Here is a 25413-nt window from a genome sequence, read left to right on the forward strand (position 1 = left end):
AAACCAGTGTCTCAAATGTATTTCCAGTCCCTCCCCTTTTCCTATATTTCCCCTCCTGCTGCCTGTCCTCCACAAGTCTTCTAATATGTTTTTCTGTTCAGGACTTAATTCCCAGCGTATGCAGTGGGATTCTGCTGTTAATAAAAAGCTGTAGGAACAGAGTTAATTAGTCACGCACTGTCAAAGGGAAATCATATGGATGAATCCTTTGCAATGCAGTGAATACACTCCTTGATTTATAAGCATATGTATCTCAGATCTCTCAAAGCAAGGAAGGTGGCTGTCCGGGCAGTCTGTTGACACAGAGTGACCAGGGCATTGGGGAGCTGTAGAATGTGACATTGAAATAATAGTTTTACACTGAAATGCAGTCCTACCTAGTGTAAAGTAATTGTGCAGTTGAATGATTATAGTGATCTTGAAACAAACTTGTAATAAAATGTTCAGTTCCTTTACTGTTCAAGTAGCTTCATTGTTAGCATTTGATGTCCTGTTCAGAAGTAAACCTTCTAAGGATAGTCGCTTGTACTGAGGATGGAATTCAAGAAGGCCTTTTGTATGTTAATGTCAGTAGGAAGATACTTTACAGTATTGTTTTACTTTTCCTATCTGGATAGGATTCTTATGAGTTTAAATATTTGAACAGGTGCTAAACAATTGAAAGAACTTATACAGATGTAAGAAATAGGTGCATGTTAAGTTTCAGTACTATGTATTATGCATTTAAGTTAATTTTGTTGCACAGTGGCTGGAAATAAATGGAAACTTAACTCTCAAGGTCAGAGTGGCACTTTTTTTGTCATCTCGAAGGAAGAAAGGTATTTGCCTTGAAGAATCCCATTTATTTTTTATATTCTTGTTTTTTTAGTTTGAAGCTGAAACTCAAATTGAATATATTAAAAAGCACTAAGTTTTTGATGCAAAAACTCTATTCAAGCTGATGAAATAAGCGAATGAGCATGTTTCCCTTTCGGTTCCTTAGCTGAAAAACAGGAAACCAGCTCTGGAAAGAAATTTGAAACCTTTCATATTCCTTTGCTTCTTGCCTTCAGTCTTTTTTGCTTTGAGTGCATGCCCATCCAGTTTTAAAACGAATGAGACATAGTTTAGTTTAAATGCATTTGCCCAATTGTCTAGATGATATTGCTAAACATTTGGTAAGAAACTACTGGCTGGCTGACTTGGGACCTTCTTGGTCATTTGCCTCTGCTGTATTTGTGCAGGCATTGGATGAATTCTTAGTCTTAACTGTTCTTGTTAATGACTGAATAAATATGTCTGCTAGATTAATAAAATATTTTAAAAGTTTGAAACTACTTATGTTATTTTGAAATGCAGATTTGTTTCAGTTATGGTGCTATGGTATGCCTAAGCCCATTGCCACCTCTTTCCCATCTCGGAGGTGCTGAGGATATGCTACACTAGTGTTTACTGCAGCAGCTTGGCTTTACTGCACAATTTTGTGGGCACTTCAGGCCAAATTTTTAAAGGTATTTAGATGTTAAAGATTCACATAGGCACCAAGTGGGATTTTCAAAAGTGCTTAGGTCTCTAACTCCCATTCATTTAAATGAAAATCCCACTAGGTGCCTAAATAGCTTTTTAAAAATCAGGCCCATACTCCTACAGTCTGAACTCTGATCTCCCTATTTAAGGAGAAAAATACCTACCAGTGGTATGCTTTTCATATTGTCTTTTACTGTACAAGTGATCCCTATGGTGGATTTTAAGGGGTAGTATGTTTTTTTTTTTTTTTTTTTTTTTTACCAGAAATGCATCTTGATTTCCAGGTTGTTCATTATAACTTCCTTGTGTAACATTTTCATATCATTGGCTGATGTAAGGTTTAATTGAAACATCTAGTTTATGATCAACCATATTTTGTCTTAAGTATGCATGGTGTGGTATCCGCGCTAATGAAACTGGTATATGAAATTAAGGATTTTTTTACTGGATAGTCTATTTAATTTGTAAAATGTTTGAGATTTCTGTAATGGTTTTTATTGGACTTCCTGTAAGTTTTACATATACGCACACAAATACAACATTTGTGAAAGCTACAACATCTATCTTTTTCAGACTGCAAATGGATACATCTTATTTTTTGATATTCCATCTTCAAGGGACAAGTATCTTTATGAGCCCGTGTATCCCAAGTAAGTAGTCTAAACTTTATTCTTTGCAATATACACTACAGTAAATAGTTTTACTTAGTTGAATGTACTTCTTTGCAAAGAAATTCTTTAAAAAATGTTATAAAACTAGATTCATATAATGCAAAAATGTGTTCAGAGATATTTTAATGATCACTGAAAACAATTCCTAAAACTTTTGAAGGGCTGTTTAGTGGAAAAGTGATATATACTTGATGGAACCCTTGGGTTTTCTATTCATAGATAAGGCACTGTATCTCAGTTTTGCCACCAGAAGAGTTCCAACTTACAGCAATAAAATGTTCTAATTTTAAAACTCATTTAAAAAAACCTGTTCAGTTTCATGAAACCTAATGATATAAGCCTCAGTTCTTAGTTTGGTCCAGATCAGTGGAACAAACCATGCCTGAAAGAAACCCAGTATGTAATTTTTTACATTTGTGCCAAAAAATTAAAACTGTTTAAAAACATTTCTATACTATCTTTAAACAGGTTTGAAAGTAAAATGCATATGTTACTGTACATAATTTATTTTTAATGTCTGGTATTTATGTAATGCTTCTTATTTCCAAATTGTTACAGACTACAGAATATACTTCACTCTTTTGAAATGCTGCCAATGAAATATGCTGAACTTTTAACAGTGCACTGCAATGTTACTAAAAGGTTTGGTACAGAAGCTGAAGATTACATTTAAAACTGTAGGGATAAATTTTATGGAGGCAGAATCTGCAGTCTTTTAAATCATAAACAGTTTAAGACAACAGAGTAATAACTATGCTTGAGTGGTCAGAGGCTCCTTTTTACATGTGAGAAAAATGGCACTTCCTTAAAACTATGACGAGCTTTGGTTCCCTATTCTTTCTGAAGAAAGAAAACATACATATTTGGGGCCTCTTGACTCCATAGTCACAAAATTTGCCATGGATTACCCCTTCTTCCCCCTACTCTAGAATCTAAGCTTCCATTTTAAAACATGTAGCCTTCATGGTTTTGCTCAAACCTTGGTTAAATTTTTTTGTTCAAAAGCTGGTGAAATGTGGCAGGATGTGTCATCTTAACCTATAATCTTATTAGATAAAATCCTTAAAAGAAATTGCAGAACAGTTAAAAATATTCTGATGTAAACTGAGATTGTATAAACAGATGTGAGTACATAGTTTCAAGGCTTCTGATGATATCCCAGAATTTTTATATCAGCAGACCATTTCTACCATAAAATGAAGTGGCAATATATAAATAAAACTAATGTGAATTAATAGTTTTGATGAGACAGTTCACCTATGTGTTCATATGTTCATAGGTTCATATGTTCACCTATGAACGCTTCTCAGGTGCTCTGGGCAAGCTAAATAGTTCAGTATGACAGTCAGTAGAAAGTGTGGGAGGGTGCTTTGGAGCATCATTGACCAGCATTGCCATCATAATCACTGCTGTCTGCTGAGACCATCCACACTACTTGGCTTCATTTCTCTTGATCCTGTGGTTTTCTGGCCAGACCAAATAAGGAGAGGGAACCTGATGAAATTACTATTTTGATGACTGTCTTGAGCAACTCCTGAGATGTGAATCTGAGGGCAAGTCTGCACTACTGCGCTGTGTCAGCGTAGCTGCACCAGTGCAGCCGTGCCACTGTAGCACATCTCGTGAAGATGCACAATGCTGACGGGAGAGCGCTTTCCCATCGGCATAACAACTCCATCTCTGCGAGAGGCAGAAGCTATGTCTGCGGAGGAGCGTCTTCCGCCGTCACAGCATGGTGTGGAGAGAGCTTAAGTCGATGTGACTTACGTCAATCGGAGAGGTCTTTTTCACACCCCTGAGCAACGTAAGTTACATCCACTTAAGTGGTAGTGTAGACCAGCCCTAAGATGCCTACTGCTGCACTGTCCCCTAGTGCAGTGGTCCCCAAACTTTTTATCTCACGCCCTCCCTCACGCCTGTCTGCCCCCCGTCCCTCTGAGCCGGGGTCAGGATCATGGCTCCAGGATGGGAGGATGTGGACAGGGGTAAGGGAGCTGAGGCTGGGGCCACAGCTTGGGGGAAGGGGGCCATGGCCAGGAGTAGAGCTGGATGATGCTACCTGCCTGCCCGCCCCCAGCCATGTCCCTCTGTATGTTCCTTCATGCCCTACAGTTTGGGGACGTCTGCCCTAGTGGCACTGCTACTTGTACAGCTGTCGAGCCAGGGCTGTTTCCCTTAAAAGACTGTATAAATAGAGGCAATAATGAAGATTTGTTTAAAATGTACAAAATTATACGGTAATGTATTTGTTATACCCTAAGATATGTATGAAACATTTCCCAGCTCTTCATTTTGAACCTCAGCAAGTGCTGTTCCTTTTTCATAGATCCTTAGATATTAAGGTCAGAAGGGACCATTATGATCATCTAGTCTGACCTCCTGCATAATGCAGGCCACAGAATCTCACCCACCCACTCCTGCGATAAACCCCTCACCTATGTCTGAGCTATTGAAGTCCTCAAATCATAGTTTAAACACTTCAAGGTGCAGAGAATCCTCCAGCAAGTGACCCGTGCCCCATGCTACAGAGGAAGGCGAAAACCCCCCAGGGCCTCTTCCAGTCTGCCCTGAAGGAAAATTCCTTCCCGACCCCAAATATGGCGATCAGCTGAACCCTGAGCATGTGGGCAAGACTCACCAGCCAGATACCCAGGAAAGAGTTTTCCTCCCCTTTTTATTATTCCAGCTTCGGTTCTATAGACAGCAGCTGCTTTTTTTGTGTTGCGCATCTTGTGTTGTGGTAGCATGTTTCATTTCAAGAGTGTTTTCTCTTTCAAATAACCCAGGTTAGAAAACAGGATAGATATTGTATATTTTTTTTTTATACATTTTCTCTTTTGGGTCAATTTTAGACCTGGATTTGGAGTTTCCACTTTTCGATTCTCCTTCTGTAATTTTCTGTCCCTCTAATGATATACCCCATTTCCTAGCCTCATTTAATGAAAGCCTGGTCACTTGTTCCTGCCTGGTTCAACCTTCTGCCAAAGGTGGCATGGATTTGTTTTGGATTGATTCCATTTCAAGTAACCGGCTGTCTCATTTTGCCCACTTCTGTCATTCTCGCTTTACTAATAGTAGCTCTTTATAAGAAGCAAAGCTGATGGTGTGGTGATTATATATGTACTCATATAATTGCATAAATTCGGTATCTAGAATCTTGTATGTAATAGCAAAAGCAAATGAGAAATGTTGTCCTTGTTTGGACCTCTGTCTGTGCTTTAACCAGATGTGAGGTTAGCCATGAAGTTTTAAATCATGGATATCTTTACAAATTTAGCTTTGTAAATATTAGAAGATCTTCACAACATCCAGTCTGAAGACTGAGCTGCAGCTCTCTTAACCTCCAGTTAAGGCGGGGAAGGGAGATTTTGAATCAGACTGCCTCTTGGATAAAGCCTTCTGTTATACCACCCTGTGGGCCTGGAAAAGATCTTGCTTAGGTCCTTACCCAAAATGATTTAGGGACCTGATATTCCTTGTGTGACACAAACATAAGAACCTCTTAAAAAAACAAACAAAAAAAAAACAAAAAAACCCCCAAACCTTTTAAGTCATAAAAGACAGTCAAGAGAGAGACAAGTTTGATTCAAATTCTGTTTTGAGATGTTTTCTTCTGCTTCCTCCTGGATGCCTGGTCTACTTGAATGCTGCTTTGATATGTCGCAGACTAGAGCAGCTAACAGCATTTTAAGCATTGATAGGAAGTATCCTCTGCTTCTTATTCCATTGAAGATCCGTCATGACTGGCAGAGGGGAGGGAATTGTTATAAGGGTGTTGAGGAGTACTCCTAAACTTTGTGGTTGCTGGGTGTAGAAGTGGCAGAGATGGCATGGGGTTGTGGGAGCTCAGCCACTAATATGCTGGCACTGCAGCTTTTAGAAAGGGAGTGATGTAAACATCTGACTTCTTCCTCAGTAGCACCAAGAGGTTTCTCTGCCCCATTATACCCTACCTGTGGGAAGGAATCTACAGAAGTGTCACCTGTGAAAGAAGATGCAGGGTCTGTTGTATGTCGAATGAAATTGACATTTGACTACTCTAATAGTTTATTGCAATTCACTTGTAAGATTTTAGAAGGTGGTGTAGGTGGGGATTAAATGGAGATGCACTCTATGATGATGATTCTTTGGTGGTAGAATGATTTTGGAAGCTGTTCTGAAAGTATTGTTAAAATTCCATGGCCTTTTGAGTTTTGAACGCAACATGGAGGCCAGGTGTTTGCCTTTTTTCAAGCACCCAACATATTGGACTGATGTGCAGTATGATCAGTGCCAGTAGGAAAAGGAGCAGAGCTGCAAGTATGTTAAATGATTTCCAAATGAATTTTTGCTTGGTTGAGTGGAAAGTTTACCATGTGGTGCAATTATCAGCCCTTCAGACAGCCCTTTATCAGATGTAAAGAATAAAACTGAATTTACTTTTACGACTAATTGTATATTTTTCTACAGTTTGTTAGAGCTATTTATACACCATAAATAAATGTCAGGTTTATGTAGTTACATGACTTCCCTTTTTATAAAACAGAACAAGAAGCTCCACGCTAGCAAGATCTCAGGAAATTTATTGTACACCTATTTTATTGCCAGAAAAATGGAATGAAACAGCCCAAAATGCTGAGGGCACATACTTTTTGAAATATATAAATATACTGAAGGGGCATTGTATCTTGTATACAGTACATGAGACTAATCAGGAATTGAGACTGTGTTCTGTTTTATCTTGTAGGAATTTTTATTTTTAAATATGTCTGTACTAGTAAAGCTAAAACCAGAGGGACAATTTGTTTAAAGGTACAGTATGTGGTAGACTCTGTAAAATCAACTGTTCTAGTCAAGTTGTTAGTGACTATATAATTTAGGTCTGGTCTACATTGCAGACCTATACAGTATTGGTATAACTACTTTGCTCGGGGGTGAGAAAAATCCATACCCCTCTGCAACGCAGTTATATCAGCATAAATCCCCTGTGTAGATAGTGCTATGTCAACAGGAGGGCTTCTCCTGCTGACATATCTATGGCCTCTCGGAGGTGGATTAACTACACTGACGGGAGAGCTCTCCTGTCGGCATAGGAGCGCCTTCGCTTAATTACTGTAGCGGCATCGCTGCAACAATACAGCGTTTTAAGGTGTAGAGAGCTGCCCTGAGTAATTTTATACAAAATTTTAGTGATTGTTTGACTTAGTTCTTCTAATAGACATTCAGAAGGTAAATTGGTGAAAGACTTTTTTTTTCTTTGATCAACAGGAGGGCGTTATGCTGAGGAATTGAGATTTTAAATATTTATTTATGTGGCCCCATAGCGTGTGCATGATACGTCTGTGGTCAAATACAAGAGATGCTGTCTGTCTTGGGGCCTGCAACCTATTTCCCAATCCTGCTAAGATTTAGCACATGCTTAACTTTTAATCAGATGAGTAGTTTGAGATCAGTGAGACCATTTGTGTGTTTAAACTTAACCCTCGATTTTTGCGAACACGTGCCAGTATTTCATTTATAATTAAATAGTAGTGTACTGAAGTTTTTGTATTAGGTTATTAAAAGTCCATCAGCTTAATATATTTCTGAGAATCTGATTTATGAGAAGCACTTAAACTACTTCTAGAACTTAATTATCATGAATGTGATCAACATTTTTCTGTTTTCTTATTATTTTTTTGGTTGTGCTTGGCAGTGCCTTATCTAGAGTCGCTTTCTGGTTCTCCTGTATAGTTGGTCAGGATTCTGTTCCTTGAAGGATGGAGATAGAGATCAAAACTTGAATGCCTCTCTGTGATGTGCTTATTTTCCTAAGAGGAATAATTTTATAGGATGCCCACACCTAGATCTTTTGGGTTTATAACAAGAAACAACTTGGTGGAAACACCTAATTATATTGTAGGGTTGTCATAAGAGGAGCGCCTTTTCCATCTCCCCTTTTCCCTCACATGAATCAACTATCCACAAATTAGCTCTCTGGGATTAGAAACAATGTGGTGCTTCCTAGGAACACAATCTTTTATGTGCAGCAGCTTGAATACCTGCTAATAACAGCTTGCTGGTGGGTTGGCTCATAGTGCTATTCTACACGTTTACGCTGTATTTTTAATCTTTAAAATGAGTTTATTTCCAAGATCAGTTTTCTTTTTCCTGTTGAGATTTAATTAGCGTGTGTTTAAATAGATTCTAGTTAAATATGACTTCACCAAATTACTAGGATTTTATTTTCAGTAGTCTGAGCAATGCAGATAACCCCGTCTTAGCCCTGAAGCCACCTAGATCTATGGATTCAGACCAGATTCCCACCCAATCTCAGGTCTCTGGGGAAACCTCTGTTATAAAAAGAATTTACTAATCTGTAAATTTCTTGAAATATCAGAAAAGCTGTCTAAACAACTTACATCTTCAAAAGCCTCTTATAGCTGCATTAAAGGAAAAATTATACGAACACTTGCAGTAATAAGTTAGAATGTTTGTATCAGGTCTTCATTTGCATCAGGTAAGTCCTTACATCCTCATACTTCGTGGTCTGTGCCAGCTCCTGCTAAATTGTCAGCAACTACAGAGGATTTGGACACTGTTGCAACATGTATTTCTGCCTCCATTTGGGAAACAAACACTTGCTAACGGCCATCAAAGACCAGAGCAGTTGACTCAACTTTAATAAAGTTTCTTTAATTTCAGTCTTTGGAGTGATAATTGAGAGCTTACAGTAGTTTAGAGAATCTTGCATTTAAAAGTACAATTTCATAAACTTCAACATAAAGATATGACATCCCTATTTGACCCTTATGCAATGGGCCCTAAAGTACTGGTTTCTGATTTTATCCAAAGCCGATAGTTTTTGTGGAAGTGTCTTAATAGAAAACTAGGCTGACCATAGCTCAATTGAAGCCCCCTGTTAAAGCCTTGAATTGGAGAAGCCAAGTGCCTGGATAAGCGCATCCCATATCTTTCAAAATGCAATTGAATACACTTGGAGAATTAGATAGCTAAATAGAAAGTAATAGGTGCATAAAATTATGGATTCTGTTACTTTGTTACTTATTCCACAAAATCTAACCTTTTTAAAAGAAACTCTCTCAGTTGAGTAGATACAACTTTTATAAATTGATATTAACTGCTACATGGTAGCCAAGCTTTACAGAAAACTGGGTCCAGACAGATGACAGCATATCTGCTAAAGCATATTGTTTTCATTGAAGTATTAATTTTGGTATCTTTGCCCAGACTGAAGAATGAGTTTAATCGATCAAATTCTGCTATTAAGGTGCTCTTACTTCTCCACTCACTTTTTTCCCATTATGGGTTTTTTACCCCCAGATTTTCCAAGGCAGACTTTTCTTGAGAATACAGCCCCTGCTGGAAGGAGTTTGGGCGTAATTGCTTCATCCCCATGTTTCCTTTTAATTTTTCAGCCATCTCCTACTTTGGAGGTGTGAATATTTAGTCGTAGTTGGAATGGTGTTGAATTACAAACATGGAGAGGAACACCCAGTTTTGTAGACTAATTATAATCATTCTCTCAGGCATTGCATGCAGTTACAGGAAAAAGTCTTCTTATTAAATGAGCATGGGAGGCTTTAAAGATCCGATTTTCTGGGAACTGAATTCATGTTGGTCTCTTAGATTAGCTAAATCAAATGAAAGAAAATGCCGGTGTCATCAGATGGTACTTGGTTTTCCAGCCATTCCAGTGTACAAGTAGATCAACACGAAGGAAGTCCGTCTGAAATTGCTAACTACTGATCAACATCCTATACAGCAAACAGGGAAAGATTAAGAATGAGCTCTCAAAACTGGATACTCTCATAAAAAAAACAGCTCTCCACACAAATTTCCTCATGGTTGGATTTTACAAAAACTAAACAAGCCATTTACAACACACTCTTTGCTAAACTATCTAAACTACTACATGTCACAAGGGGCCACAACTGTGGTTCCCTTAACCCACCCAGCAATATTGTTAATCTATCCAGCTATCCTCTTAGGACAGATTCTTCTGGGCTATCTCGGGGCCTCTCCTTCTGCCCCTCCACCCCCACGAACATGATACAGTTCTGTGGCGACCTAGAATCCTATTTTCGACATCTCTGACTCAAGGAATATTTTCCAACACACCTTTGAACAGCATACTAACCCACAGAGACCTTCCTACCAACACTACAAAAAGAAGGATTCTGTGTGGACTCCTCCTGAAGGTCGAAACAACAGATTGGACTTCTATATAGAGTGCTTCCGCCGATATGCACGGGCTGAAATTGTGGAAAAGCGGCATCACTTGCCCCATAACCTCAGCCGTGCAGAACACAATGCCATCCACAGCCTCAGAAACAACTCTGACATCATAATCAAAAAGGCTGACAAAGGAGGTGCTGTCGTCATCATGAATACGTCGGAATATGAACAAGAGGCTGCTCTGCAGCTCTCCAAGACCACTTTCTACAAGCCATTACCCTCTGATCCCACTGAGGGTTACCAAAAGAAACTACAGCATTTGCTCAAGAAACTCCCTGAAAAAGCTCAAGAACAAATCTGCACAGACACACACCCCTAGAACCCTGAGCAGGGGTATTCTATCTGCTAACCAAGATCCATAAACCTGGAAATCCTGGACCCCCCATCATCTCAGGCATTGGCACCCTGACAGCAGGATTGTCTGGCTATGTAGACTCCCTCCTCAGGCCCTACGCTACCAGCACTCCCAGCTGTCTTCGAGACACCACTGACTTCCTGAGGAAACTACAGTCCATTGGTGATCTTCCTGAAAACACCATCCTAGCCACTATGGATGTAGAAGCCCTCTGCACCAACATTCCACACAAAGATGGACTACAAGCCGTCAGGAACACTATCCCCAATAATGTCACGGCAAACCTGGTGGCTGCACTTCGTGACTTTGTCCTCACCCATAACTGTTTCACATTTGGGGACAATGTATATCTTCAAATCAGCGGCACTGCTATGGGTACCCGCATGGCCCCACAGTATGCCAACATTTTTATGTCTGACTTAGAACAACGCTTCCTCAGCTCTCGTCCCCTAATGTCCCTACTCTACTTGCGCTACATTGATGACATCTTCATCATCTGGACCCATGGAAAAGAAGCCCTTGAGGAATTCCACCATGATTTCAACAATTTCCATCCCACCATCAACCTCAGCGTGGACCAGTCCACACAAGAGATCCACTTCCTGGACGCTACAGTGCTAATAAGCGATGGTCACATAAACACCACCCTATACCAGAAACCTACTGACCACTATACTTACTTGCCTCCAGCTTTCATCCAGACCACACCACACAATCCATTGTCTACAGCCAAGCTCTACGATACAACCGCATTTGCTGCAACCCCTCAGACAGAGACAAACACCTACAAGATCTCTATCAAGCATTCTTACAACTACAATACCCATCTGTTGAAGTGAAGAAACAGATTGACAGAGCCAGAAGAGTACCCAGAAGTTACCTACTACAGGACGGGCCCAACAAAGAAAATAACAGAACGCCACTAGCTATCACCTTCAGCCCCCAACTAAAACCTCTCCAACGCATCATCAAGGATCTACAATCTATCCTGAAGGATGATCCATCGCTCTCACAGATCTTGGGAGACAGGCCAGTCCTTGCTTACAGACAGCCCCCCAACCTGAAGCAAATACTCACCAGCCACCACACAACAGAACCCAGGAACCTATCCTTGCAACAAAGCCTGTTGCCAACTGTGTCCACATATCTATTCAGGGGACACCATCATAGGGCCTAATCACATCAGCCATCCTGTCAGAGGCTCGTTCACCTGTGCATCTACCAATGTGATATATGCCATCATGTGCCATCAATGCCCCTCTGCCATGTACATTGGCCAAACCGGACAGTCTCTACGTAAAAGAATAAATGGTCACTAATCAGCCGTCAAGAATTATAACATTCAAAAACCAGTCGGAGAACACTTCAGTCTCTTTGGTCACTCGATTACAGACCTAAAAGTGGCAATTCTTCAACAAAAAAACTTCAAAAACAGACTCCAACGAGAGACTGCTGAATTGGAATTAATTTGCAAACTGGACACCATTACATTAGGCTTGAATAAAGACTGGGAGTGGATGGGTCATTACACAAAGTAAAACTGTTTCTCCATGTTTATTCTCTCACTCTCCCCTCCCCCCTGTTCCTCACATGTTCTTGTCAATTGCTGGAAATGGCCCACCTTGAATATCACTACAAAAGGTTTTTTTTCTCTCCTGCTGGTAATAGCTCACCTTACCTGATCTCTCGTTACAGTGTGTATGGTAATACCCATTGTTTCATGTTCTCTGTGTATATAAAATCTCCCCACTGTATTTTCCACTGCATGCATCTGATGAAGTGAGTTGTAGCTCAGGAAAGCTTATGCTCAAATACATTTGTTAGTCTCTAAGGTGCCACAAGTACTCCTTTTCTTTTTACGGATACAGACTAACACGGCTGCTACTCTGAAACCTGATCAGTGTGGTACTTACTGAAAGTTTCTCTTCATGTGAGCTTTATTTTTGAAGGGAAACTATTTTATAGAGTATAGCATGGAAACTGTAGGGTTAAATGTAAGAGACATTTCTGGGTGGGGAGGCGGGGTGGGGGGGAAGACAGTTGTCAGGGGGCTCAGTTTGAAGCAAGAAATTGGGATTCTTGCTGTCTCTGTATCTTGAGAACAGAGTTCCCATGAATGGGGGTAGAAGGCTCTTTCCCACCCACCCACACGGAGCATGAGAAGAACTTGGGCAGAGACTCTCTCTCTCTGCAGTCTGTGAATCTCTGAAGAGGCTAGGTGTTCCTGGCTGTGATTGGATGGAATTTTAGGGAGAAAGAATTGGTTGGTCTCAGCTTCGACTCTGGCCACTGAAGGTTTTTTCCCTGTAAGCCATGGCATGTTTGTGAAACCCCTGTAATCTAGGACTTGTAGTTTATTTTAATAACCAAGAGCAGGATTTATTGACTTGATTTTGAAAGGAGATAATTTTACCTCCATAAGAGAATCTGAAGGTCCTAATCTTCCTCCTGCACAAGAGGATCCTTGTTTTTAAAACGTGTGTTTGGACCGTAGCCCAATTCATTAGTTGCTACATGCTGCCAGTGATCCATGTGTTATGCACTCATTAATGTCTGGAAGTTTCTTGTGTAGATTAAGGCCAGGAAATTTCTTTAGCTACTTTGGCACATAGAGCTAAGTGACTCTGATCTATGGAAGCAGATTGTCCTTACCTCTTGTATGAGTAAGAAGGTCTAAAATCTTCAGCTGACTGTCAGATAAGCTTGTCTTGAGCAGTGGCAGATTGGAAAGATTTGGCAGTCCTTTGAGGGGCTTTGTCCTTCAAATAAATGTTTACATTGATATTGACAAATCCCAGCTCCTCGGGGCTTTCCAGCAGACTTTTAAGATATCAAGTGGGTCCCAGATAACTAGTTGAAAGATGGCATTCTGGATTATTGATTCTGTATTTGTCAAATATTGTCAAGATGGTATTAAGATTCAAAGAACTTTCTACCCTGACAGAGTGATAGTCTAGCACATGAGTATGTTGAGATTAAGCATGTTTAGTTGTAGTTAGAACAGAGTTTTACCAGGTTGGGTACAGAACTGTGATCCTCTCTAACAATACTACTTATAACATTAAAGTGTACAGTGGCTACTTTCAACTCTGTAGTGTAAAGCAGATCAATGTAAAAAGGATCAAGGATTATGGGATACCAGCTGTGTCCTGTATTTCACTCTGTTGCAGATCACTGTTGGATATTTCAACATTTTTAAGGAAAATGAGCATTATTGTGCAGCTTAGACGAATTAAAGTTTAAACAGCTCTTGTATAAACTTAACTTAGATGTAATCAGAGCCATTTGTTGTTGGGTGATGGAAGTTGTGTCTGGCCTGAGGTTGTACTGGAACCTGGTAGTGAAGAAAGAACCCTACTCTTCCTCTGTAGAATCATAGAAATGTAGGGCTGGAAGGGACCTTCAGAGGTCATCAAGCCCAGCCCCTGTGCTGAGGCAGGACCAAGTAAACCTAGACCATCCCTAACGGGTGTTCATTCAACCTGTTCTTAAATGCCTCCATTGGAATAACTTGTTTAGGAATTCTGTGGCAGAACTGGGAATTGAACCCACATCTCCTGAATCCCAGACTAGTGCATTAACCATGTAGATGTCCTCCTTCTTAGACAAGTGTGTGTCAGGAGCTGCTTCCCGAGTCAGGGCATTAAAGATCTCATACCCAGGAAGTACAGCTGCTGAACTGATTTCTGTCACTGAAAGAGAAATTCTGAACTTTTTGTTGATGGGTGTGTGTATGTGGCAGTAGTCAGGGGAGGCGCTTGTAACACCATTTGTTGCATTAATACCTAGGCTTCACCCAAGGAGTAACCAGAGCCATTGCTGTTTAACTTTCCTTCCCATTTTCTCCAACTACTCAGGGCTATGTCCTTCTGAATTTCCTATTGTCTCTGTGATGGGTTCCCCCCGGGGTGCCACCTGGAACTGGGGTACCACTGAGCCCTCCAACCCACCAGCCTGGGCTCCCTTTCACACTGTGCTACTGTGATAAGCTGCAGACACGCTCCTGGGTCCAGCACTTCCCCCAGCTCAGTCTTTGTTCCTCAGGTGTTTCCAGGAGTTGTCTTGTATAGGGAGTGAAGAACACTACATGATGTCACTCCCTGCCTTGTATAGCTTTTGCGTATGGTGGGAACCCTTTGTTTCAAAGCTTGGCTCCCAGACCAGTCTGTGGAAAAATACTGACATCCCAAGATGGAGTCCAGCATCATGTGGTCTGATCACATGTCCTTGTAGAGTAATAGCAGACATTACTCACAGGCTGCTTGGAGTGTTCTCGGGCAGGCTCATCACCAGGTGGGAGATAAGCTTCCCCTAAGGCCTACTGTTTTTTCCTAATGGCCCATTGCCCTGAATAGGCCCTTGCCCACCCATTAAGTCACACATATATGCCTAAAATCACTCTTTAAAATTGGGACTTGAGCCTGTCACCTGTATTCCTGGAAAATTTTACCCACTGCCACTGTCTGTTTTTTAGCAAGATTAAATGTATAGAGATTGTTACCTTTATCATTGAGGGGTTTTTTTCTGTGTTTCAGTAGGATACGGTTAATATGGTCAGAGGTTTGATTATTAAACTCGAATGTCAACATTTACATAAAAGGAATGAAGTGGTATATAGTTACTTGAATACTACATAACTTGTCAAAGTGTCTTTGGAGGGAAATAAGTTTGATACTAGACTGTGCTTTAGCTATATGGTTCAGATAGGTGGTAGTTCTTCATTAGCCAGTTTTATACTATGTACAAAACTAAATCTAGGTTGGTTACACCTTGTTTTGTTGACAACAAAGGAGTTCTATTAGGGCAGTATTTGCTAGCACATAACAGTTCAAAAAGTTTTATACCATGCATGTTAGTCTATGAAACTCTAGTTGCCTGAGCTTGCGAGGCCATGTACTCAACTTGATGGCATTTGTTTGTATGCCATGTGGGATCTTTTGAACATGACATATAATCAATCCCAAACTTTCAGGGAATGTTCTTGGCATCTGTGGTTAGCACTCCACTGATTTGGAAATCAGATTACCAAAAGATTAAAAATGGGGAACATATGGAGCTCCTGCCATCTGTTTAGCACAGCTGGAGTGTCAAGCAGCTTCTCAATTGGCTGTACATCAAGCAACTGACTGATAATACCCTTTAACACCTTCCAGCATAATACTGCCCCCATCTCATCTCTACTCATTCTCCCAATAGAGTTTAACATGTCCACACTCTGAATTCAGGTAAGGTGGGAAGGGAGTAGGGGTCTGCCCACAGTCCTGACATGGGGGTGGGAATGGGGGACCCTAGTAAGGAGACACACAGAATCCCTGGCAAGGAGAGATTGTGAGCCCCTGGTATAGGGAGCGAATGTAAGACAGACCCCATTTCATGGGGGAAAGGTAGCAGGTGGCAGGCAGAGCCCCTTCCATGTGGAGTAAATGGGGACACACACAAACCCCTGCCATGGGAGGGGAAATGGGAGCATGCAAAGCCCCTCATGTGGGGGGTAGGAGAACTCTAGAAGGGAAAGTGGGGGCTCATAGAGCCCTTGCCATGGGTGGGGGAGCGGAGGGCATAGAAATGGGGGTGCACACACCGCCCTGGTATGGGTGGGGCACAGAAACCCAGGAATGAGGCGCGCACAGAGCTCCAGGCATGAAGGAGCGGGTGGGGGAGTTTCAGGGAGGTCCTGAAATAAAGGGGAATGGGAGCATGGCTTCTAGGGAGCTTGTAGAGTGGAATGGAGAAATACAGGGAACTCTTGGTGTGTGCAGTGAGCTTGGCCTATGGAAGCTACAAAGTAAACAAACTAGTTGTTGTGTCAGTATTTGTTGCTGAAATATGCTTGCTTGTACATTTCCCTCAATCTACAGTAAAATCCAGTTCATAGTGATTCAGCGTTACACGTGGTATCCTGTGGCAGCCACCTAGTCTAGAAAAGACGCTGCTAAGAATTCACTTTAAAAGCTTTCAGCCATAGTTTTGCCTGTATTGTGGACTAGGTATCATTGTGTTAAAATGGCTTTTGTGAAAATTAAGACTAGACAGTGACCTAATCTGGAATTGTTTCAATTGGATTTAACTTGTTTTATTGCTTTTATACCTGTTGAGGCCAAACAGTTTTCAGAACCCTTCATAGAAAGCATGCTACACAATGAAGTGTCAGTGACTACTCTTCTCATGTAGACTCACCAATGAAAACTGATTTAAAATGTGGCTTATAAAAGACTTATGCCTGGTCTATGCTGACCAAACACTGGCTAAACTGTAGGCATGAACCATGTTTAAACATTTCATCTAAAATGGTTTAATTTGTCAGTGCAGCCAGGATCAGTCTCACACGAGTTGCCTTTTGGAGTTTTTTGTCAGTAGCAGAGGCATCACAAGTGGTTTGGTGGAGATTTGTCTTTACATATTGCATAAGCAAATTATGTGATGCAATTTCTTTGTATTCAGAGACAAGCATGATATATTTTTTAATGTCTGAGGCATCAAGCTACCTTGCAAAGGTGTTGTGGAAAGGACATGTTTTGGCAGGCATGATTTTACATTCCATGAATGGCAAGATCACAAAGATTTAGTCTTTCATGTTGGAGATAAATTTGTTTTTCTGCAGGTATTTGCTGGTTAGCCTTCTGAGGGCAATTCTTTGCATGTTCTTGTGTAAATTGGCTCCAGCATCTGTGGACCAAGAGTGATTTGACAATTATGGAATTTAAATTGTTAAAACTTGCATCTTTCACTTGTTTCACTGACCTCTGGATCTGCCTATATGCAATGCTTGCACTCTGTGCATTTTCTGGTTATAACAACACCTCTCCCAGCTTTCCTAAAAAGGAGTCTGTCCATTATGTGTGAGTGTAGTGGGGTGGTCACCCTGCTCCTGCCTGAATGGGATAAAGCAGCCCTGAAGAGGGCTGCAGTGGGGAAGGCTAAGCTGCCTAGGAAAGCAGCTACAGCTGTGGTCAGCTTAATCAGGGCCCAGCTGGCCCTTTATAAGAGGGCAGTGGGCCAGAAGCTGGCATGCACTGTCTAGCTTCCTTGAGGGAGAAGGACTTGGCTGCCTGGGAGCTGAGAAGGGTACCTAGGGTGGAGCAGTGCTGGGGAAGGGCAGAGGGAACTGAGGAGCTCCAGCCTAGCAAAACCCCAGGCTGCAGGCCTAATTAAAGGCCTACAAAAGGTACTGGGGTTGCAGACGGGCAGCCCAAAGGCAGCTGGTCCAACCCCCCTTGCCGATAATGAGTGGTTTATACAATGCAGTCTGCCCCAGGGAGTGGGGGCTAGATGGTGACTGGCAGTAGCCACTGAGGTAAGGTGGGGGATAGAGGGTTGGGGATTCCCCTGGGTGGGGAGACCCCCATTGTGGGTTGTTTCTGGGGGGCAGAACCCAGATGTAGAGCAGGCATCAGGGTCCGGGAGGGACACGGGCCAGCGGTGGGTGAGACACCGGCCTGCAGAGGGCACTCTGCGCTGAAAGAGCTGATTCCCTAGAAGACCAGCAGGAGGCGCCGTGCTGGTGAGTCCTCGCCCCGCCACAGCGAGCTAATTTTAAAATAATGAATTCCATACAGCTTCTAATCGTTCCCTTTACTTGACTACATGGCCGTAAATTATAAATGATACTTGGACAATAAGCTCCCTCTTAGACACCACTCTGTGTTTATCCTTTCTGATACAAACACCATGATATTCTTAAAATGCTGGGTAGTACTGCTTATGTTGTTCAAATATTCTTCAACTAAGGTGTAAATTCACAATAAACATTTGAGACCAATCCCAAAATGAAGTCCTCCAGAAACACCACAGAAGACCACCCTTATATTTTCTTATTTGTAAGCTGAAAATAATTGAGCGAAAGGGGACCATTTCAGGCCTGTCTCACAGATTACAAAGAAGCAAAAAATACATCTAATTTAAAAAAAAAAAATAAAAACTTTGTAGCTCACCTTTATGGATCCTTGGGTAGCTTCTGAAGCAGGCAGTGTGACCTCTATATAATGCCTTCCCGTGGCACAATACTTGATGTTGGTTAGTTAATAATGGCACTATTTAATGTTCAATAATTTGTAAATATAAAGTAAACCACAAAAGTCCTGGCAGGGTGCAGGTGCCAGCCTGATTAAGGCTGGAAAGGAGGTATATTTCTGTAGTAAGGTGGACTAAAGTAGTAGTGGGAGATTTGTGCAACAGGCTTTTGGATATTAGTTACACATTACCCATATCTCTTCAGTAGAAAAGGAATCCCTGGATTCGTGTTTGCGTCTTCATTTAAAGATAAAATATCTTTTATGTACTGGACTGATGGGGATTCCTGGGAACTCCTTGCTAACATTTTAGCAACACCAAATTGAAAGAAAGGTTAGTATGCTTTCTCTGACTCTGTTGGAATTTACCTCTTTTCTGGATACTGCTTAATCATTTCTGCTAGCATTGACTTATCACAAGGCTCATTTTAAACAATTATTCTGAAGGGTGAATTATTTTGCCTTTGGAATGGAGCAAGGTGTATCAAATGGCAGGTATTCAGGTTTTTTCGACATGGAGGTCTTCATGCTCCTTCACCTCCCACTCCAAATTGCACACGTTTGTCACTGAACTATACCATTAGTCTGCTCAGCATATTTTTTAGGAACGGAGTGAAAACATTTCCAGTGAAGTGGAACTCGGTATATTTGCCCAGTGCTGCTGCTGCCTTTGACTAAAACTGAGCATTCTTTGTTGAAATAAGAAAACCTATTCCCTTCATCCCTGCATCAGTTTTTTGATGGAAGCCATTGACTTCAGTGGGAGTGGTATCTCATGCTTCCTCTCATACCTTTTTCCCTGCTTATATGCAAGTAAACCTCTTAATTTTGCAAGTCCTGTAACAAATTTGTGTGTGTGTTTAGATTTCCTGCCCTTGTTTACAGGATATACCTGCATTGTTCAGAAACAAAATGGAAACCAAGGTATTGGTCTGGGGAGGACAGTGATGCTGACCTGCAAGAAGGAATGGGGTTGGAGATGGGAAAAGATGAAGACAATGTGAGATTTTGGAGAGAAGAGGTGCAGCAATTAAATGAGAATTATCTTTAAACAATTTAGTCATTTTACACCAAGTCTTCACTGAAAATATGAATGTCATAATTTGGAAGGTGCTTCTGTTAGCTCTATAATAACCATGTAGTACTCATGATCTTAGCTGTGCAGTGAAATAGATGCATCATAGGTGACATGAGATTGAGTTATAAGTAAAATATCTTTAAGGAATTATTCTATGGTCTGAAATCTTACCAGGATAAGAATTTGTGCCTCTCTTTGATTCTTTATGATGCATTAAAGAAGGCCTGAAAGTTGCAGTTCCCTTCCCCCATTCTTATATTTTACCACAGAAATATGAGGGACATAAAATTTTGTCTTTCTGAGGGCCTTCCTTGAATCACACAGATGTAATGGGAGTATTCTCAGGTCTTCACTTTTGATGATCAGCCATGTTAAATCTTTAACAGACAGGCAGAGGTGTTTAATGCCTATTTTCCTTCAGTCTTCAATAAGAGGGTTAATTGTGAGCGGATGTTTAACAAGCTTAGCATTAATAAGAGGAGGAAAGGAACACAAGCCAGAACAGGGAAAGAACAGGCTAAAGAATATTTAGATGAGTTATATTTATTCAAGTTGACAGGGCTTGACAAAATTCAGCCTAGAGTACTTAAGGAACTAGTTGGAGCAGCAGTCTCAGAACCAGTAACAATTATCTTCAAGAGCTCATGGAGTACTAGAGAAGGGCAAACACAATCCTTACCTTTAGAAGGAGGAACAATGAGGACCCAGGGAATTATAAACTAGTCAGCCTAACTTTGATACCTGGAAAGATACTGAAACAAATTATTAAACAATCAGTTTGTAGAAGCTCCTAAAGGATACTAGGTGACACATAATTGCAACATAAATTTGTCAAGAATAAATCAGGCAATACCACCTAATTTCCTTCTTTGACAGGAATGGGGGAAGTGGTAGACATGCTATATCTTTATTTTTAGTGAGGTTTTTGACACGATCCCACATTAAATTCTCATAATAAAACAAGGGAAATGTGATCTAAATGGAATTACTATAAGGTGGGTGCACAGCTGGTTGAAAAATCATACTTAGAGTAGTTATCAATGACTTGTCAGACTGGGAGGGTGAATCTAGTGGGGTCCCTGAGGAGTCTGTCCTGGGTCCAATACTGATCAGTATTTTCATTAATGGAGTGGAGAGAATGCTAATAAAATTTGAAGAGGACACCAAACTGGGAAGGTTTGCAAGCACTTTGGAGGACAGGCTTAGAATTCAGTATAACCATGGTACATTGGAGAATTGGCCAGTAATCAATAGGATGAAATTCGGTAAAGACAAGTGCAAAGTATTATACTTAGGAAGGAAAAATTGAGTGCACAAATATAAAATGGGGAATAAATGGCTAGGTAGTACTGCAGAAAAGGATCGAGAGGTTATAGTGAATCACAAATTGAATATGAGCCAATAGTGTAATGCAGTGGCAAAAAAGTCCCAATATCATTATGGTGTGTATTAACATAAGGGTCATATGTAAGACATGAGAGGACCCATTCTGACCCATTCTGTCTGATGTTGGTGAGTCCTTAGCTGGAGTATTGTGTCCAGTTTCAGGCAGTACATTTTAAGACAGATGTGGATAAATTAGAGAGAGTCCAGAGGAGACCAACAAAAATGATTTAAAGGTTTAGAAAATCTGACCTATGAGGAAAGATTTAAAAAAAACAAAAAACGAAATTTGGGAATGTTCAGTCTTGAGAAAAGACTGGGATGGGGGAGAGACCTGATAAGTCTTCAAATATGTTAAGAGTGGTTATAAAGAGGATGGTGATCAATTGTTCTTCATGTCCACTGAAGGTAGGGCAAGAAGTAATCTTATTTGCTGCAAAGGAGTTTTAGATTAGATATTAGGAAAAACTATCTAACTATAAGTATACTTAGGTACTTGACTATATTACCAGGGGAGGTTGTGGAGTCCCCAGCTTTGGCGGGTTTTAAGAATGAGTTGTCTGGGTTGGTCTAGATATACTTGTTCCTGGCTCAGCTCGGGGGTGGACTCACTAGATGACCTCTGGAGGTCCCTTCTGCTCTTACATTTCTATGATTCTGTACTTATATTAATTAACTAACAAAACCAAAATCAGAGTTTTAAATAGTGAATAAAACCCAATTTTTATCTCTTAGGTTTCTTTCATGGCATCTGACATAATTCTGCCAGGCCTTCAGTCATCCAGGGCACTAGTCAAGATGTGAATTCCCAGTGGAGAGGAACAAATGGAGAAACCTTTTTGGGCCTTCTGCTTACCTTATAAAGAAGCAAAAAAAAAAAAAAAAACCAAAAAACCCCCCATTAACCTATTTCTTCAGCAAGAGTTTTTTCCCTGTACATTTTAATGCAAGTAGAGTTCTGCAGAAAATGTGTTCATAAGCGCTTAGACATCAAGTTCTTTGGCTTTTGGAAAATGTTTTCATCCCTCTTCAGAGCTTATATGAAATCATTGCAGTTACTTAGAATTTGAATAGAAGTGCAGTAGCTGCTGATGTGGCAACACAGAAACATTCCTTCCTGCTTCTGTCAGCAACATGCATTCATGGTTTAAAGGTCAAAGTAATTTAAATAGTAAAACCGACTCATGAAAATGTCCGTCATTTCTGAACACAGTATACTTCTGGATTTTAATACACCACCTTAAACTGCATTTGTATTACACAAGAAAGAGTATTTATCTTTTAAGACAGAGAATCTGACATGTAAGAATTAGAAATATTTCTTCAATGAACACAAAGAAGAGATTACAATGTTAATTTAAAACATTATAAAATATTTTTGTTTAATTCATCAAACTGCGATCTGTGTGTCCCTTTGTGTTTGGATAATAGGAGATGCATTCTATTTGCAAAATTATAATCAGCAGTTAATTAATGAGAGGTAATTAGTGGTGAATAGAATAGCGGAATTAGTGGTAAATACAGTTCAAAATTATCACTTACCAATGATCACTTATCTTTTTGAAAAAGGTGCTTTGTGGCTTATGAGATTTGTTTGTTTTTCAAAGGAGCTATGTCTGCAAACACCAGCTGAGATTTCGTGTTCCTTTTCCAGCAAGCCATGATGTCGTCAGTGTTTTTTCTTTTAATCTGCATCATTTGTATTCTCTTCTAAGAGATCTGCTGTTCTGCAGAAACAATGCATTCATATTAACTGGCTCCAGATGTCAGTGTTTGTATTGTGTACTTCTATGGGGGCTGCAAAAGACTTCCTCGCTAAGCAGAGTTAACATTATATAGGTAGAAACTGTGTGTATACTAGCTTTTTCTTGAAATTTCCTCTTTACTATAGTTCAGTGGCTCTCAACCTTTCAGACTATTGTACCCCTTTCTGATTTGTCTTGAATACCCATTACAAAATCAGACATAAAAATACAAGAGTCACAGCACACTATTACTGAAAAATCACTCACTTTCTCATTTTTACCATATGTCAAGGTTCCTTCCCCACTCTGAACTCTAGGGTACAGATGTGGGGACCTGCATGAAAAACCCCCTAACCTTATTTTTACCAGCTTAGGTTAAAACTTCCCCAAGGTACAAACTATTTTACCTTTTTGTCCCTGGACCTTATTGCTGCCACCACCAAGCGTCTAACAAATATAACAGGGAAAGAGCCCACTTGGAAACGTCTTTTCCCCCCAGATCCCCCCAAGCCCTACACCCCCTTTCCTGGGGAAGACTTGATTAAAAAAAAATACTCACCAAGTTGCGTAGGTGAACACAGACCCAAACCCTTGGATCTTAAGAACAATGAAAAGCAATCAGGTTCTTAAAAGAAGAATTTTAATTGAAGAAAAAAGTAAAAGAATCACTTCTGTAAAATCAGGATGGTAGATACCTTACAGGGTAATCAGATTCAAAACATAGAGAATCCCTCTAGGCAAAACCTCAAGTTACAAAAAGACACACACAGGAATATACATTCCATTCAGCACAACTTATTTTATCAGCCATTTAAACAAAACAGAATCTAATGCATATCTAACTAGATTGCTTATTAACCCTTTACAGGAGTTCTGACCTGCATTCCTGCTCTGGTCCTGGCCAAACAAAAAAACAGAGAACCCTTTGTTCCCCCCCTCCAGCTTTGAAAGTATCTTGTCTCCTCATTGGTCATTTTGGTCAGGTGCCAGTGAGGTTGTCTTAGCTTCTTAACCCTTTACAGGTGAAAGGGTTTTTCCTCTGGCCAGGAGAGATTTAAAGGTGTTTACCCTTTCCTTTATATTTATGACACCATATAATTATAAAATAAATCAATTGGAATATAAATATTGAACTTGCATTCCAGTGTATAGTATACAGAGCAGTATAAGCAAGTCATTCTCTGTATAAAACTTTAGCTTGTACGACTTCACTACTGCTTTTTTCTGTAGCCTGTTGTAAAACTAGGCAGATATCTAGATGAGTTGTTGTACCCCCAGGAAGAGCTCTGCATACCCCAGGGGTACGCTAACCCTGGCTGAAAACCAGTGCTGTGCTATAGATGTAGCTCTGCCATTGGAAGACTAATGTAGAGCTGCACTCCTGTGAGTTAACATTACAAGAACAACCAATGGAATGGTAGACAACAGTGAATTATGAGATGGTCTATGCTGTATTTACTACCTTCATTTGTTAAAACACAGCATAATATTTATAAACAAAAGCTGTGAGGTGAATCTAGAGAATGTGGTAATCGAGAGAGTATCGCACCCAAAGGACAACGTTTTCTGCAATGCTTAAGCAGTGGAGTAAAGTTTAGGCTGTTGTGGTAATGTTAACCTTGTCTGACAAATTTTATTCCTCTTGTGACTTTTTTCAAAGAAACCTGAGGTTATTTTTTGCGTAGAATTTTGTGTTTATGAATCATAACTATACATTTACTTAACACTTGGCCGTACTTGAATTAGTTTCTGTTGTGATAGCGTCACAAAACTCTGGATTTTGGATGGTTTGCAGAAGTGCTCCTGCAACGTAGTAGATCAATATGAAAATTATAGCATTTTGTGTTGCATTTCATCAGGATTGAGCTGAGGTTTAAAATAACTGCAAGTTTATGGCTAGCAGGGAAGAAGTGGGGATGTGAAACTTGAAAAAAAATATTGAAGTATTTCACATCTGGAGGGTGCTAGACCTGATGGTCTGCTGTTTAAAGCAGGGGACTGGTAGTTGGACTGCTTTGTTCTACTAGCTCTGGCACTGACTCATTGTGGGACCTGCATGCTTCACATTTTCCCATGTGTGAAGGAATAAATGCTTTCCTGCTTCTCATGAGGTGTGATGCAGAATTAATGTTGGGATAAATGTTGAGTCCTCTGAAAAGCATTGTTGAAATGCTTGTATCTTGTTAATGTGTTAACCTCTGTAATACAACAGAGACCTGCTAAGTCATTGTTTGCAAAACTGCATTCTTCAGAATCTCCATGAGAATTGGAATCTCTTCACCTCTCAGAAAAGATTTAGTACTAAACTTTATAGAGAAGTTTCGTATGAAAGATACCATTAATTTTTAAAATATACCACATTGTGTGTGAGATGAATCAAAATTGACGTATGAACAAAGTGTGTGGTCACATACTAATAAACAGCATTCAGACAGGTACTCAGGTTATT

The 25413-nt window shown here is 40.3% G+C and overlaps 1 protein-coding gene across 3 annotated transcripts in view; it reads left to right on the forward strand.

Annotated features, from left to right (window-relative positions):
• The window catches only part of RIC1 (RIC1 homolog, RAB6A GEF complex partner 1), a 79497-nt gene that overhangs the window by 10494 nt on the left and 43590 nt on the right, over nucleotides 1-25413 (forward strand). For all 3 annotated transcript variants that reach the window (XM_074953323.1, XM_074953322.1, XM_074953321.1), the window contains exon 3: nucleotides 2080-2156. In XM_074953323.1, coding sequence (XP_074809424.1) covers nucleotides 2080-2156 — 77 coding nt within the window. The remainder of the gene's footprint in view (nucleotides 1-2079; nucleotides 2157-25413) is intronic.

Source organism: Natator depressus, chromosome 5 (assembly GCF_965152275.1).
Source record: "Natator depressus isolate rNatDep1 chromosome 5, rNatDep2.hap1, whole genome shotgun sequence".
In the NCBI taxonomy this organism is placed as follows: Eukaryota; Metazoa; Chordata; order Testudines; family Cheloniidae; genus Natator; species Natator depressus.